The sequence below is a fragment of the Manis pentadactyla genome, chromosome 5, assembly GCF_030020395.1.
Source record: "Manis pentadactyla isolate mManPen7 chromosome 5, mManPen7.hap1, whole genome shotgun sequence".
Classification (NCBI taxonomy): Eukaryota; Metazoa; Chordata; class Mammalia; order Pholidota; family Manidae; genus Manis; species Manis pentadactyla.
Window position 1 is genome coordinate 92,235,969 of NC_080023.1, and position 14,488 is coordinate 92,250,456.

At 35.0% G+C, this 14,488-nt stretch overlaps 1 protein-coding gene across 7 annotated transcripts in view; it reads left to right on the forward strand.

Moving 5' to 3' along the window:
* Positions 1–14,488, forward strand: part of SEC24B (SEC24 homolog B, COPII coat complex component) — a 117,670-nt gene that overhangs the window by 93,296 nt on the left and 9,886 nt on the right. For all 7 annotated transcript variants that reach the window (XR_008997818.1, XM_036920895.2, XM_036920896.2 and 4 more), the window contains 7 exons: positions 2,834–2,960; positions 3,657–3,766; positions 5,531–5,643; positions 11,129–11,247; positions 11,592–11,647; positions 11,889–12,095; positions 14,057–14,180. Coding sequence is in view for 6 of the 7 variants with exons in the window: in XM_036920895.2 (XP_036776790.2) it covers positions 2,834–2,960; positions 3,657–3,766; positions 5,531–5,643; positions 11,129–11,247; positions 11,592–11,647; positions 11,889–12,095; positions 14,057–14,180 (856 nt within the window). In the remaining variant the exon portion in view is untranslated. The remainder of the gene's footprint in view (positions 1–2,833; positions 2,961–3,656; positions 3,767–5,530; positions 5,644–11,128; positions 11,248–11,591; positions 11,648–11,888; positions 12,096–14,056; positions 14,181–14,488) is intronic.

Here is a 14,488-nt window from a genome sequence, read left to right on the forward strand (position 1 = left end):
GTAGTAAGGTTCTCATTTCTCCACATCCTTGCCAGTACTGGTTAATTCTTGTCTTTTGGGTAGTGGATATTCTATCTGGTGTGAGGTGATATCCCATTGTGGTTTTGATGAATATTTCCCTGATGATTAGCACTGTGGAGCATCTTTTTATATGCCTGCTGGCCATCTGTGTTTCTTCTTGGGAAAATGTGTATTCAGGTCCTCCACCTCTTTTTAATTGGCTCATTTTTTTTTTTTTTGGTGTTGACGCATATGAGTTCTTTATATATTTTGGGCATTATCCCCTTATTGGATAAATCATTTATGAATATATTATCCCATACTGTAGGTTACCTTTTTGTTCTGTTCTGTTGTTGGTGTCCTTTGTTGTACAGAAGCTTTTTAACTTGGTGTAGTCCCACTTACTCATTATTTTATTTTGTTTCCCTTGCCCGAGGAGATCACTTGCTCATGCTTATCTTCAAGATGTTTTTGCCTATGTTTTCTTTACCAGTTTTATGACTTTATGTCTTACATTTAGGCCTTTGATCCATTTCAAGTTTTCTTTTGTGTGTGGAGTTAGACACTAATGCCGTTTCATTCTCTTGCATGTAGCTGTCCAGTTTTGCCAACACTAGTTATTGAAGAATGCCTGTGTTATTATAAATTATAAAATTATAATAAATGCCAGTTATTATAAATGCCTGTGTTTTGTTTCTGGGCTGTCTGTTCTGTTCCTTTGATTTATAGGTCAATTCTTGTGCCAGTACCATACTGTTTTGATTGCTGTAGCTTTGTAATATAGCTTGAAATAAGGGAGTGTAATCCACCAGTTTTCTTCTTCTTTCTCAGGATTGCTTTGGTTATTCAGGGTCTTTTGTGATTCCATATGAATTTTATGATGATTTGCTCTAGATCATTGACAAATGCCATTGGTATTTTGATAGGGAGTGCATTGAATCTGTAAATTGCTTTGGGCAGTGTGGCATTTTGACAATATTCTTTCTATCCATGAACATGAGATAGATTTCCATTAATTTGTGTCTGTAATATCTCTCATGGGTTAAGTTTATTCCTAGGTACTTTATTCTTTTTTGGTGTGATTGTAAATGGAATTGTTTTCTTGTTTTCTCTTTCTGCTTGTTCATTGTTTTAGTATATAGGAACACAACAGATTGCTGTGTATTGATTGGAATTTTATTTGAAATTAGAAGCAATCATTTCTTTCAAATTCAATTCAGTAAACATTTTCTGACCACCTGCTCTATGGAAGACCATAAACTAAGCACTGGTAAATACAGAGTTGACTAAGTCATTGATCTTGTCCCTAAGAAGTTTTTATCTAACAGGATAAAGATATAAAAAATAATTACAGGGAAAGATAACTAATTCATGTAACTAACAGAATTCTGTATGGTACTTAGGTATTGAGTTCAGTATCGGAAGTGATCCCCTCTGGGTTCAGTAGCAGAAGTTTTCTAGCAGTCTAATTAGGTCTAAGTTCGGTTTTGAAAGATTAATAGTTTTGGAAGTTGAAAATGCTATGGAGGAGAGATAAACTTTAAGAGTCCTTTATTAAATATAAAGGAAACACCAACCATGATGCCAGTTAGGAAGGACAACTATATGATTGTTCCTAACTGTATTAAACAAATAGTAACCTTTGTAATAATGAAGTTGAAATGCTTCAAGTCTGTTGAATTACAATATTACTTGCTTAAGATTCCATAGTCTGTTTGGCTTAATACCTAGTTTGCTGGAATTTTACACATACTTATAGTATTTCATGTAAATATATTATATTTAAACTAAAATTTCTAGACTTCAGAAGGTTTATCCAGGCACATTTTATTTATACTTTGTGAGTTGCATTTCTCCCTCACACCTTTTTACTACTGTGGTTTTATAATTCTCTTATTATTACTGAGTTTCTTATATTCTCATTCATCTGAAAAAAGTTATTGACTCCCTGTCAGGCTAGATGGTGGAGATACCAAGGGCAGTAAGCTTACTTGTAGAGCCTAGTTATCTACTAAGATATATATGGTTGTCTTCTAGAAGCATGTACACTAAATTTGCAACAGTAGCTTCCTCTGGGATGTAAAATTCCCAAGTAATTTTTTATTTTCTCATTATCATATAGCTATTTTTCTAATTTTTTCACAAATGATATGTACTGTGTGATAAAGACTAAATATGTGAAAAAAATTAAATACAAACATATAACTGTTTATGTATATTATAGATAGGGAGAAAAAAACAGTGGAAACGTACCAAAATATCAGGAGTTAATTTAGAGAAATAGAATAATATGTGATTTCTTTTTTCATATTTTCTAAATTTCTTAAAATTGAATTAAAATTCCTTTCCCAAACTAAGCATAAAGAGATGTATGCTTTTTAAAGGCACATTGTGTTTCGTTTCCTATGGCCTCGGTTCCCATCAGGACTGTTGTGACTGTCTATGAGCAGGGCCCTGTAGTCTAGAATTATGCGCAGGCAGGAACAAAGACAATGGCATTTTTATATGGTAGATGTTTCTATCTCACTACTATTTCATGTGTCTAATTGATGAACTCTGAGTTACATTATTTTCTTTGCCAACTAGGCTTTTTTGTCAGCCAGTAACTCTTATTACGTTTGGTTTGGCTTTATTTTAATGTTAAAGTTTGTGATGATAGAAGAAGAAACCGTGGTAGCTACTTGTGTTGCTCAGCACATCACTGGATTTTGTTAAAATGCTTTAATTTCAAAGCTCAGTTAAAGGTTCTATTCTGAATACAAGCAGAGCAGTATGTATTTCATTTTTCCCTGGGGTGCTATTTCTGCTACAGTATCTTTATTTTATTTCCTAGCAATTACCAGTGATAACATCAAATACCATTGTGAGGTGCCGATCCTGTCGAACATATATCAATCCTTTTGTATCCTTCATTGATCAACGTAGGTGGAAATGCAATTTGTGCTATAGAGTTAATGATGGTAAGTTTCAGATTCTTAAAATAAGTGTGTTTAATATTAGTTTAAACATTTTGACACTTTTGGCATTGTCTGTTCTCTCTCCTCATGGCTTTTAAAACTCTCAGGGCCCTCTTAATGAACAGAATTAGGTTACAGATACCTAATTTTGGCTGGGCAGGAAGATAATTGATAATGAGGAGAGTGACAAGGGGAAAGTGAAAAAAGTATTCAGTATTCATAAAACAAGCAGTATAGGTTGTGCAGACTAATTCTGTGTGACCCTGACAGGTTAAGGTTGTCTTCTGTTTGTACATTTAGTTCACTCAACTAAGTGTAGACCTTTGCCAGTATGGACACTTAAGGTGTGTGTGTATCTATCTATTGTCCCCTTTGGTCTTTTCTTAGATCCTTTTAATATAATTGCTTTCAAATTTGTGTTTCTGTCATCCATTTCATGTGATACACTAGGAAAAACAGGCCTAAGAAGCAAGTTTACCTGCTTTTCTCTCCTGATTTCAGAAAATAAGTCTTTTTATGCTTCTGATATATTTTTGAAGAGCTCTTAAGGTATTAGTTTTTCCATGAAATGTTCACAGATGAGATTATAAACCTCTTATAAATATTGATGATACAGGTATTTATTTCTAGGCATGTGTATGTGTATGTACTTGCAAATCAAATTACTAAATTTGTACTGGGTTCCTAATTCTTGCCTAGTTCCTGAAGAATTTATGTATAACCCCCTTACTCGATCTTACGGAGAGCCTCATAAACGACCAGAAGTTCAGAATTCAACCGTGGAGTTCATTGCTTCTTCAGATTACATGGTAACTATTCAGCGTTGAAATCAGTCATGGAATGCAGTTGTATTGATCATTTGTAATTTGTTGTTAAGTGAATTGTCAAAATCTTGAAATTGTTTATAGTATGAATTTTTGAAAATAATGCTGAGAGTTTATCCTTAACAAATAGAAAACTCTTTGTTAAGGTTACTTGACCTAGAAAAATGTTACATTACTAAGAAACTTCAGTAATGTTCTGTGATAATCACTAATAACATACACAGTTGGTTGCTATATTTTCATTTGCATACTGGCATGGAATGAACATATTCTTTTACCATGTAGTATTTAAGACCCTACTTGTATGGAATGAACATATTCTTTTACCATGTAGTATTTAAGACCCTCAAACAGAAAAATTTATGTTTTTGCCAAAACTGCAGTTTTCAGGCTCTTAAAGAGACCACCGTCTTACTGGTTCACCTGGTACAGATAGCAGGACAAATGGATATTGACTGCACTGTAACTTTTCTCTTTCCAGTCATCATAAAATTCTGCCTGTTCTTTACATATACGGACTGTAAGATCTCATTCGTCTTTTCCACTTAACAAAAATGAATTCTTGGCCTAAGTTCTGCTTATCTTCTTGATCACATCTACTTACTTTAAATATACTTATAATAACTTACATTTCTTCTGTATCCTCATTTCTAATCTTTGTTACCTGCAAAAATGTAGTGTTGCTAGTAGGGAAAGGTAAACAGACATAGCTAATGTGTATTAAATTCCTGGTGTTTGGCCCATTTCTTTATTTTCATAATGTTTATGGTCCCTTACGTCCATGTTTGTAACTGCCCACATACCTACTATTTTCCTGTTTCTCTATTAACTGCAGTGAATTTGCATTTGGTCACTTTTGCTCTCAACTTCTTGCCTGCTTTATAATTTACTATGTTCCCAACTCTGTTCTGGCTCCTTAGGAGTCTGAAGTTAACTGAAGCAGTGAAGCAAGAAGTAATCTTTAATTTTTGCTGTATGATCCTTGGTTAGCATGTTTAATAAAAAAGAGTTTATATATCCTTTTATTTTAAGTTGCTATAACAATAATTTTCAAGCACACTTCAAAGTAGAAAACAGTGTAATGAGCCATCATTTACCCATCACTGAGTTTCATCAGTTAACAACACTTTACTAAATTTACTTCATCTATTCCCATTCCATCCTAACCCCCTTCCCCCTCATTCACCCTGGAGTTTATTAAATGCTGATCCCAGCATCATATCATTTAACCCATAAATACTTCCATATGTATCTCTAGCAGATAAGGACACAGCATACATAGAACACCCTCTCAAGGACTTTGTTTACAGTTATCATTTAACCCTGGAGATTTACCCACCGGCAGGTGACCTAATAGCTAGTACTAATGGTTGTTAGGTTTAAAAAAAATAAATATAAAAAGAATTTTCCTAGGAGTAGGGAAGGGATGTGGAGGTTAGTGTTAAATAATAAATAAGCTTAATTTCCCTTGAAAGATGTCAGCCAACCTTATATCAGGGAAACATTAAGCCCATCTATTTAACCATTACTGTATAGTAGCTGCCTTACCATGCTTGATCGACAACAGCTTTATATGAAAAAAGTGAAAAGAATGTCATTTTCTTTACCAAATGAGGTCTTAGAAAACATTAATCCTTTTTGTGTATATTTTTTGGTATAATATACTTACTTAATATACAGCAGTAAGGGAGGTATGAAAAGAATAAATTATACCTACTAAATAAATTACATTATGTTTATTCCTTTCAGCTTCGTCCTCCTCAACCTGCAGTTTACTTGTTTGTTTTAGATGTGTCTCATAATGCAGTGGAAGCTGGATATTTGACAGTTTTGTGCCAGTCATTGTTAGAAAATCTGGACAAGTAAGAATTTTTTTTAATTCATTATGTGTGTGTGTGTGTATATATATACATGTAAATTTATGTAAACATGAAGTGTTTATTAACAGCATATTTGGTTGGTTCTTATTAAGTTTGATTTCATTTATCTATTACTAAAACAGTTCTTGCTGTCCACCTTAGAATAAGGATCCTGCTACTTGGATTATTATGATTTATGATTTATGACTTGGTATCTGAATCATAAAATCATAAAAGTTTTAATACTTGGTAGGGAATTTAGATCTAACCTCACTATCCCTCTGACTTAACAGATGTGAGCACTGGGGCCCAGAAAACTTGACTTGGCCAGGGTATCAAGGCTAGGGTATCAAGGCTTTAGGTGAGAGAAATTTAGCTGTAATTCCTGAGCAAGGAGTTTTTCATAAGATAATTTTAAATGTGCTAATGAGAGAATGAGCCAAATAAAGGGAAAGAGGGAGTTGATTTGGTGCTGAATGTTGCAGGACGCCAGAAACTGAACTCTTCATTTTGGCACATTAATAATTAACTATGCTGTGGAGGTGAGAATGAAGTATAGGACTGGTTGCGTATACCTGAATATAAGTCCTGCCTATGTGTCTACCAATGTTAGTCTTGAAGGAGACCCTCAACTGTTTTAAAATGGAACCTTCCAAATCTCTGGAAAATAAAGTTGTGTGTATATTAGTTTTTCCACACCACCACCCACAGGAGATGTGACTTAAGCTTGTTAGTAGGAGCGGTTCACTTTTGCAGTGGTTCATGATGTGTATAGAGGTGTGGGGGTGGTTGAGTATGTGTGAATACTTTGTTAGAAGTACTCTTGGTGACTCTGGAACATTCCCCCACATCTTCCATTTGATTAGGAAAGTCCTTGCTGATAAATGTTAGCTCTAGTCACCATAATGTGTGTGTCACTGATTTTGGCCTATGAATAAACAGATAACATTGAGACATTTGAGATAAAAACATCCAGAGATAATAAATGATTTGCTCTTGGTTTTTGTTGGTAACTTAGAGTTTTCATATTTTTATCCTTAATGGAAGCATTTGCCTGTTTTTAGTCATAAAAGCTTAATTCAGATTCAGCTTTAGCAGTGAATGGCAATGGAAGATCCTCTGCAAAGAAGTCATTTGTAAGGCAGAAGGGTTAGTTTACTTGAGGAGTGTGCGGATATAGCCCTACAGATAGGACAGTCCAACAAAGATGGGTGACTATTTGCAAATTAAATAGACCATGCCAAAGCAAAGGGATGAAATTGGGAATGGAAAGTCATTTTTTAAAAATACATATATTTGGTTACAGCAGAAAATAGAAGCATTAGGAAAGTCAAACAAAGTAAAGGTGATAGGATAGCAGCAATATAGTAACATGTTTTTTGGAAACGGCTCTATGGATATAACTTTGAGAAAGAGGAATTTAATACTGGAGCAGTTTCAGCTCAATTCTATTTTGAGCCTCAGAGAGTTGGTAATAGTCTCCATTCTAATGGAGCCTGAGAAATCTCAAAGAGTGAGGAGTACTCTGTAGGAACATTGTAAATATTGACCAGTATTGGTAAGCTAAATACCCACATAATTTGCTGTGTTCTGAACCCTGAAATGCTTTTGGACTTAGCTTGCAGACTGTGTCTGAACAGCTTGATTGATCATGCCTAATAGTTATAATGCTATAATACTCAAAAATATTTTACAGGCTTTGCTAATACAGTACATTACATAACAGCAGTTGACATAGTTGGTGGTACTTAGAAATACACTTTTGTAAGATGAGGCAGCCATCTTATCAATAAGGAATGCTTGATGGGCAATGAATGTTCAGTTCTTCTCAATACTGAACTCTAGCAGTAAATTTGTTAAAACTGATGACAGAATAGACAGGGAAGATGGCAGAAGAGGAGGTCATTGTGATAGCCTCCCTCCCATGTACACCAAGGCCGCAACTACATGTAAACGGGTAAACTCTGAAAATGACCTGACCACCAGCAGAACAGACCTTTCACAGCTAACAACAAAGAGGCCATGTTGAGAAGGGTAAAGAGGACAGAGCCTCCTCTTTCTTAATCCAAATTCTTCCCCCACCCCAGCCCATAAATGAGAGTATGTGAGGCATGGAGGGCGGGAGATAAAAACACCCAGCCCTGGGATATGCCAGAAACATGAGTTTCTATAATACGTAGCTTTGAAAATCATTGGGGCTTAACTCCGAGAGAGCCGGAGGGGCTGTGGGAGGCCAAATCTCTACTCTTGGAGGACTGGCATGCTGTGTCAGTCAGTGTGAACTTTTACAACAAAAGCAGCAGTTTGAATTGAAGAGGAAGGAATGCTTCCAAACTAATTTTACAAGGCCAGCATTGCTTTCATACCAAAAACAGGCAAAGACTCTACAGAAAAAGAAATTTACAGAACAATATCCCTAATGAACATAGGTATAAGAATCCTCAACAAAATATTAGCAAACTGATTTCAAAACTACATTGAAAAGATCATTTAACACAATCAAGTAGGATTTATTCCAGGAAGGCAAGGATGGTTCAGCATCTGCAAATCAATCATTGTAACACCATATTAACAAAAGGAAGGATAAAAACCATATGATCCTTTTAAATAGATGCAGAAAAAAGCATTTCACAAAATGCAACATCCATTCATGATCAAAACTCCCAAAGAAGTGGTTATAGAGGGGACAGAATGTAACATAATGAAGGCCATAAGTGACAAACCGATGGCTAACATCACACTCAATGATAAAACTCTAAGGATAGGAATTAGAAAAGGATGCCCACTGTCAACAGTCTTACTCAACACACTACTGGAAGCCCTAGCTAGAGCAATCAGAGAAGAAAAAAAGAAAAGGCATCCGAATTGGGAAAGAAAAGGAGAAACTGTCACTATCTGCAGATGACATGATACCAGTTGTAGAAAGTCCCAAATAGACTCCACCAAAACTTATAAATGAATTAAATAAAACTACAGGATACCAAATCTTTATACAGAAATCTGTAGCATTTCTATATACTAAAAATGAACTGGCAGAAAGAGAAATTAGAAAAACAATCCGGAGAGGCGGAGCCAACATGGCGGCGTGAGTAGGACAGTGGGAATCTCCTCCCAAAAACATATATACTTTTGAAAATACAACAAACACAACTAGCCCTAAAAGAGAGACCAGAAGACGCAGGACAGTGGCCAGACTGCAGCTACACCAGCGAGAACCCAGCGACTGGTGAAAGGGGTAAGATACAAGCCCCGGCCCTGCTGGACCCGAGCGCCCCAGCTCCCGGCGGGAGAACAATAGGCAGAGCGGGAGGGAGACGGAGCCCAGGACTGCCGAACACCCAGCCCCAGCCATCCGGGCCAGAGCGCAGACACAGTAGATGCCCAGAGGGCCCTGGATACTGGGAGAACAGGGAGTAAGACCTCAGAGCGGGTGCTGAAGCTGATGCCCCTGTGACAAAGAAAAGCGGGGGCTTTTTGAAAGTCTTAAAGGGACAGGGACTTAACAGCTTGACGGAAAAAACCCAGGTCACAGTACAGCAGCTGGAAATTACAGGGAAAACCGGGTGCACTAACCCCCTGGGCAACAGCTCTGAGACCCCTCACGGAGGCAAACAGTCAAGCAGCCCCCCCATCCATCACCCCACCGGGCGCTGCGAAAGCAGAGAAGCAGCCTGAGACAAATTCCGCCCACAGAAAGGGAAATTTCTCCCTCCCGGCCAGGCAAGACACAAAGACCCACTCTACACGCAATTACCCAACACAAGCCACTAGGGGTCGCAGTTGCCCCAGTAAAGAAAGGCCATTAGTAAGTGAAAATTTTGGCCCTCCCAGCTGACAGTCAATAGCACCTGTCAACATGAAAAGGCAAAAAAATATGATTCAGACAAGACTAACCCAGACAGCTTCGGCATCTGCTACATCTTCCCCTGAGAAGGAATCTGGGGAGATAGATTTAGCCAGTCTACCTGAAAAAGAATTCAAAACAAAAGTCATAACCATGCTGATGGACTTGCAGAGAAATATGCAAGAACTAAGGAAGGAGAATTCAGAAATAAAACAAGCTCTGGAAGGACTTCAAAACAGAATGGACGAGATGCAAGAGACCATTAATGGACTAGAAAACAGAGAACAGGAACGCAGAAAAACAATCCTATTTACAATTGTACCAGATAGAGTAAAATAGCAGGAATGAACTTAATCAGGAGAGTGAAGGATGTATACTCTGAAAACTGAGACATTGATAAAAGAATCTGAAGATGACACAAATAAATGGAAAGATACACTGTCCTAATGGATTAGAAGAATTAATATTGTGAAAATGTCCATACTACCCAAAGCAATCTACAAGTTCAGTGCAATTTCTATCAAAATGGCATTTTTTTACAGAACTAAATCAAATAACCCTAAAATGTGTATGGAATCACTGATGACCCAGAATAGCCAAAGCCATCTTGAGAAATAAGAGCAAAGTTGGATAGCCAAGATATAGAAGCAACCTAAGTGTCCATCAGCAGATGAATGGATAAGAAAGATATGGCATGTCTGCACAATGGAGTATTAATTAACTCAGCCATAAAACAGAATGAAATCTTGCCATTTACAAAACATGGCTTGAACTATAGGGTATTACGCTATGTGAAATAAGTCAGTGAAAGACAAATACCATATGGCTTTACTTATATGTGGATTTTGAAATGCAAAACAACAAATAAATAACCTAGAAATAGACTCATAAATACCGAGACTAAACCGGCTGTTGCCAGAGAGGAGAGAGGTGGCTATATAGGCAAAATAGGGCAAGGGGATTAAGAGGTATACTTCCAGTTACAAAATAAATAAGTCACTGGGATGAAGGTACTGAATGGGGAATATAGTCAATAATATTTTAGTAACTTGGTATGGTGACAGGTGGTAACTACATGTATCATGGTCAGCATTTTGTAATATATATTAATGTTGACTCACTGTGTTGTATACCTGAAGGTATTAATGTCAACTATACTTCAGTTCAAAAAAAAAGCTTGATGATTGATAAAATTTCTCCACTTTCTAAGTGCAGTTTTATTTAAAATTCTGCACATTAAAATCTGATTTATGTAACAGTCTTTCATTTGTTATTCTGTCCTTAAAATACTTAAATGAGATACACTATTTTTGTAATACTGATTGAAAATGTGTCACTTTTCACTTAAAGGAGTGTGTTTCAAAGGAAAGTTAAGCACCGATTTTTTTTTAATCATCATTTTTAGTTTTGTCTTACTACTTAAGTTTTCTGAAGTATGAACTCCAAACACGTCAGCGGTTTTATCTGAAAATGTAATGCTCCATTTTTGTTCTTCTCAGATATACTGGTTTTGATAGGGATAACTTCACTGTCTTCTATATAAAAGCATTTGTAATTATTCTTAGACTTAGTTTACTATTTCATTATTTTTGTGAATGTGTTGATGAGCACTTTGAATTTAAAATTGTCATTTTTTATCTTTAGGCTCCCTGGAGATTCACGAACAAGAATAGGATTCATGACCTTTGATAGCACTGTTCATTTCTACAATTTACAAGAAGGATTATCACAGCCTCAAATGTTGATTGTGTCTGATATAGATGGTAAGCAGTGAATAAAATAAGAGTTTCTAGCTGTGAACTTTGGAATTGAGATAACTTTATTTGACAATATATATCATAATGCTGTAAGGATAATTTAGGCGCACTTTGTTTTTTTAAAAAAATAGTTTACTAAAAAACACTTGATTCTAAGATTTTTACACCTGTGTGTGCTTCTGTATGCACACACACAGGCATACACATCTGTATAATACATACAGAGTATATATAATTAATAAAGCAATATTATAGTACCCATTATATGTATGGCTTGATAAAACCTAAGATTTTTAAATTTATTATATTCTTTGGACTTATCTGTTGATTAAAATATGTTTTCCCTATAGATGTTTTTCTACCTACACCGGATAGCTTACTTGTGAATCTATATGAAAGTAAAGAGGTGAGATTGATCTTTTCTTAAAGTTGTAAAATATATGTTATTTCATCTGTTTACTAAAATGCTTAATGTTTCTTTACTTAGTATAACAATATAGCAGTAGACAGTATAGGTAGCATATCTGTTGACTTCTCAGTTTATAGTCCCCCAAAATGTAGTGGCACATCTTATACTCTGCAGTGTTTTGAAGAAGAATATTGCCTTGACTTCTCAGTAATTCAACTTTTAATCTTTGTTTTCCCAGCTTATAAAGGACCTACTGAATGCATTACCAAATATGTTCACCAACACAAGAGAAACACACAGTGCCCTTGGTCCTGCACTTCAGGCTGCCTTTAAATTAATGTCTCCAACAGGCGGCCGTGTGTCTGTATTTCAGACACAGTTACCTTCCTTGGGTGCAGGACTTCTGCAGTCTAGAGAAGATCCTAATCAGAGATCGAGCACAAAGGTATTCTGTTTTCTTTCTCTGTCAAAATATTCAAAGTGGTATTTTGTATTTCTATAAATTGTGTAATTATTTGACTTTTCTAGTTCATTAATAGCAAAGAACTTAGTAAGAATTTAACTTGAATTATTGCTTTGGCTTTGTATTGCAGTGTGTTCTCTTTATTACCTTATTTGTAGGGTAGAAATTCGGAAATCATTTAACTCCTTCATTTTAGAGATGAGGAAACAGATTAAACTGTCTTGCCAAAGGTTAAATAACTTCAGTGGCAGAGATGTGACTTGATTTTCTGTTTCTGGTGCTTTTTTCTATTACACAAGTGATAATACTTAGTAAATCTGAGATACTATAATTTAACATGCTTGTACTAATAAACTTTTAAGTTATACAGGCAATACAAACTGTAAACGTGTATATAAATAAATAAAACAAATCTTTAATAACCTCAACATAAGAGCATTTAGTTATACAAACACACACAAATAAGCATAATTGGGCATTGGAGAGTTTAGTGTGAACATTTTCTGAGATTCCTAAAAATTATCTTTAAAAATTATTTTTCTGTAAATGTGTTAAGTACTTGATTAAATTAATCACCTTCTAGCTACTGAATAATTATCACCAGTGTTTTCATTATTTAAAACAAAGAATATGAGGCTGAATATTATTTGGGTCTTATATGAAGATTTAGTCAGGGTATTTTAATCTCTTATTTCAAATAATAAATGAAATAGAACAATCATTTTTGTTCTGTATATGTTTTGTCTGCCCTTGACTTAGATATAAGAAAATGCTACAACTAATAATGAGTATGAATTAAACAATTTTAATACCATCATGAACCTTTAGCAACATACTCAGTTTTTCTTCAGGATAAATTCCTACAAGTGAAAGTATTGGGTCAAAAAGCATATTTTTATTTCATATATTAATGCATTTTACTTACTGGAGTTTTTTTATCAACCTGTTCTCTTAAGGACTTTGATCTTCTAGCCACCATTAAGTATTGTTGCTTTATTCTTCACCAGTTTGCTGGGGAAAAACAGCACCATATTTTCCTTTTTATAGAAACTGTATTTTTAAGGTACTTTTGAGAAACTAACTTTAAAATAAATTGGGGCAAGATAGTTTTTAAATTCATCAAAAAGTACAGCTAGCATTCATTTCATTGATCCATTGCAGTCCAATTATAGAGGTGTTTTTGTACACAGGACGGTGTTTTATGTTTACTGAATTCTTTGATACAGTCTTGTTTTTCTCTACTTTAATTATCAGAAATATTCTCTATCCTGCTGGGACTCAAAAGCTTAAGTACTTGTTCTGGTTTATGTGTTCTTTTGACTCTCAGTAAACTCTAATATAATAATTATATACTATAATGAAGAGGATTGAAACCTTTTGCTGTGCAATGCAGCACAGTGATTAAGAACTTGGAGCCTGGTTCTTAGAATTTTAACTTGATCTCCAGGGGCACCTTCTCAGCTCAAGTGTTCTCACACCCATAGGAAAAAACCTTCTTTAATCTACTGATCGCTCATGCTGCTACATAATAGTAAATAATAATGGTTAATAGCTCACTCTGGAGCCAGACTTCTTGGGTTTCTATTTCAGACACCATCAATAAATATGGGTTAAATTACTTAATAATTTTTGCCTCAATTTCCTCATCTGTAAAATGTAGATAACACTATGAGATACATGTTTTTATGAGAGTTAAATAATTTAAGGTATATAACACACTTGAGCAATGCTAGCACATTAAGCACTTTATAAATGTAAGCAAATACTACTCTTATAGGAAATCTGTACCAACTGCCTAGATTTTTTTTTTCCTGCCTAGTTTTTTTTAAAACTTTTCAGCTTGATAGGGGCAGAGGATATACTCCTCCTCATTCTAGGAGAGCCGTAGGAATATGTGCATAATTAAAAATTTCTATCTCTTATTTAATGACCTGTTGATTTAGGTTGTACAGCATCTTGGCCCTGCAACTGATTTTTATAAGAAACTTGCTTTAGATTGCTCAGGGCAGCAGACGGCAGTGGATCTGTTCCTTTTGAGTTCACAGTATTCTGATCTTGCTTCTCTAGGTAAGGAGTCTTTTTCTGTCTACATAAGTATTTTTAGTATATAATTAAATCTGAACTCTAGTAATAGCTCTCAACATTTGAGGGAGAAAGGCATGTGAATTAGATACATAATATCTATGGAAATTACCAGTACACTTTATTATAACAGTATGCAAATATAAAATTCTTTTACTATTTGTTTTTAAATCCAATTCCCTTACTATTCTCCTCCACAATAGACCTTATCATACATTATATTTTATAAATGTTTTCTTAGATTTATGTATTCTTATTTTGACAGGTTAGGTTTTCCCATTATGACTAAGATT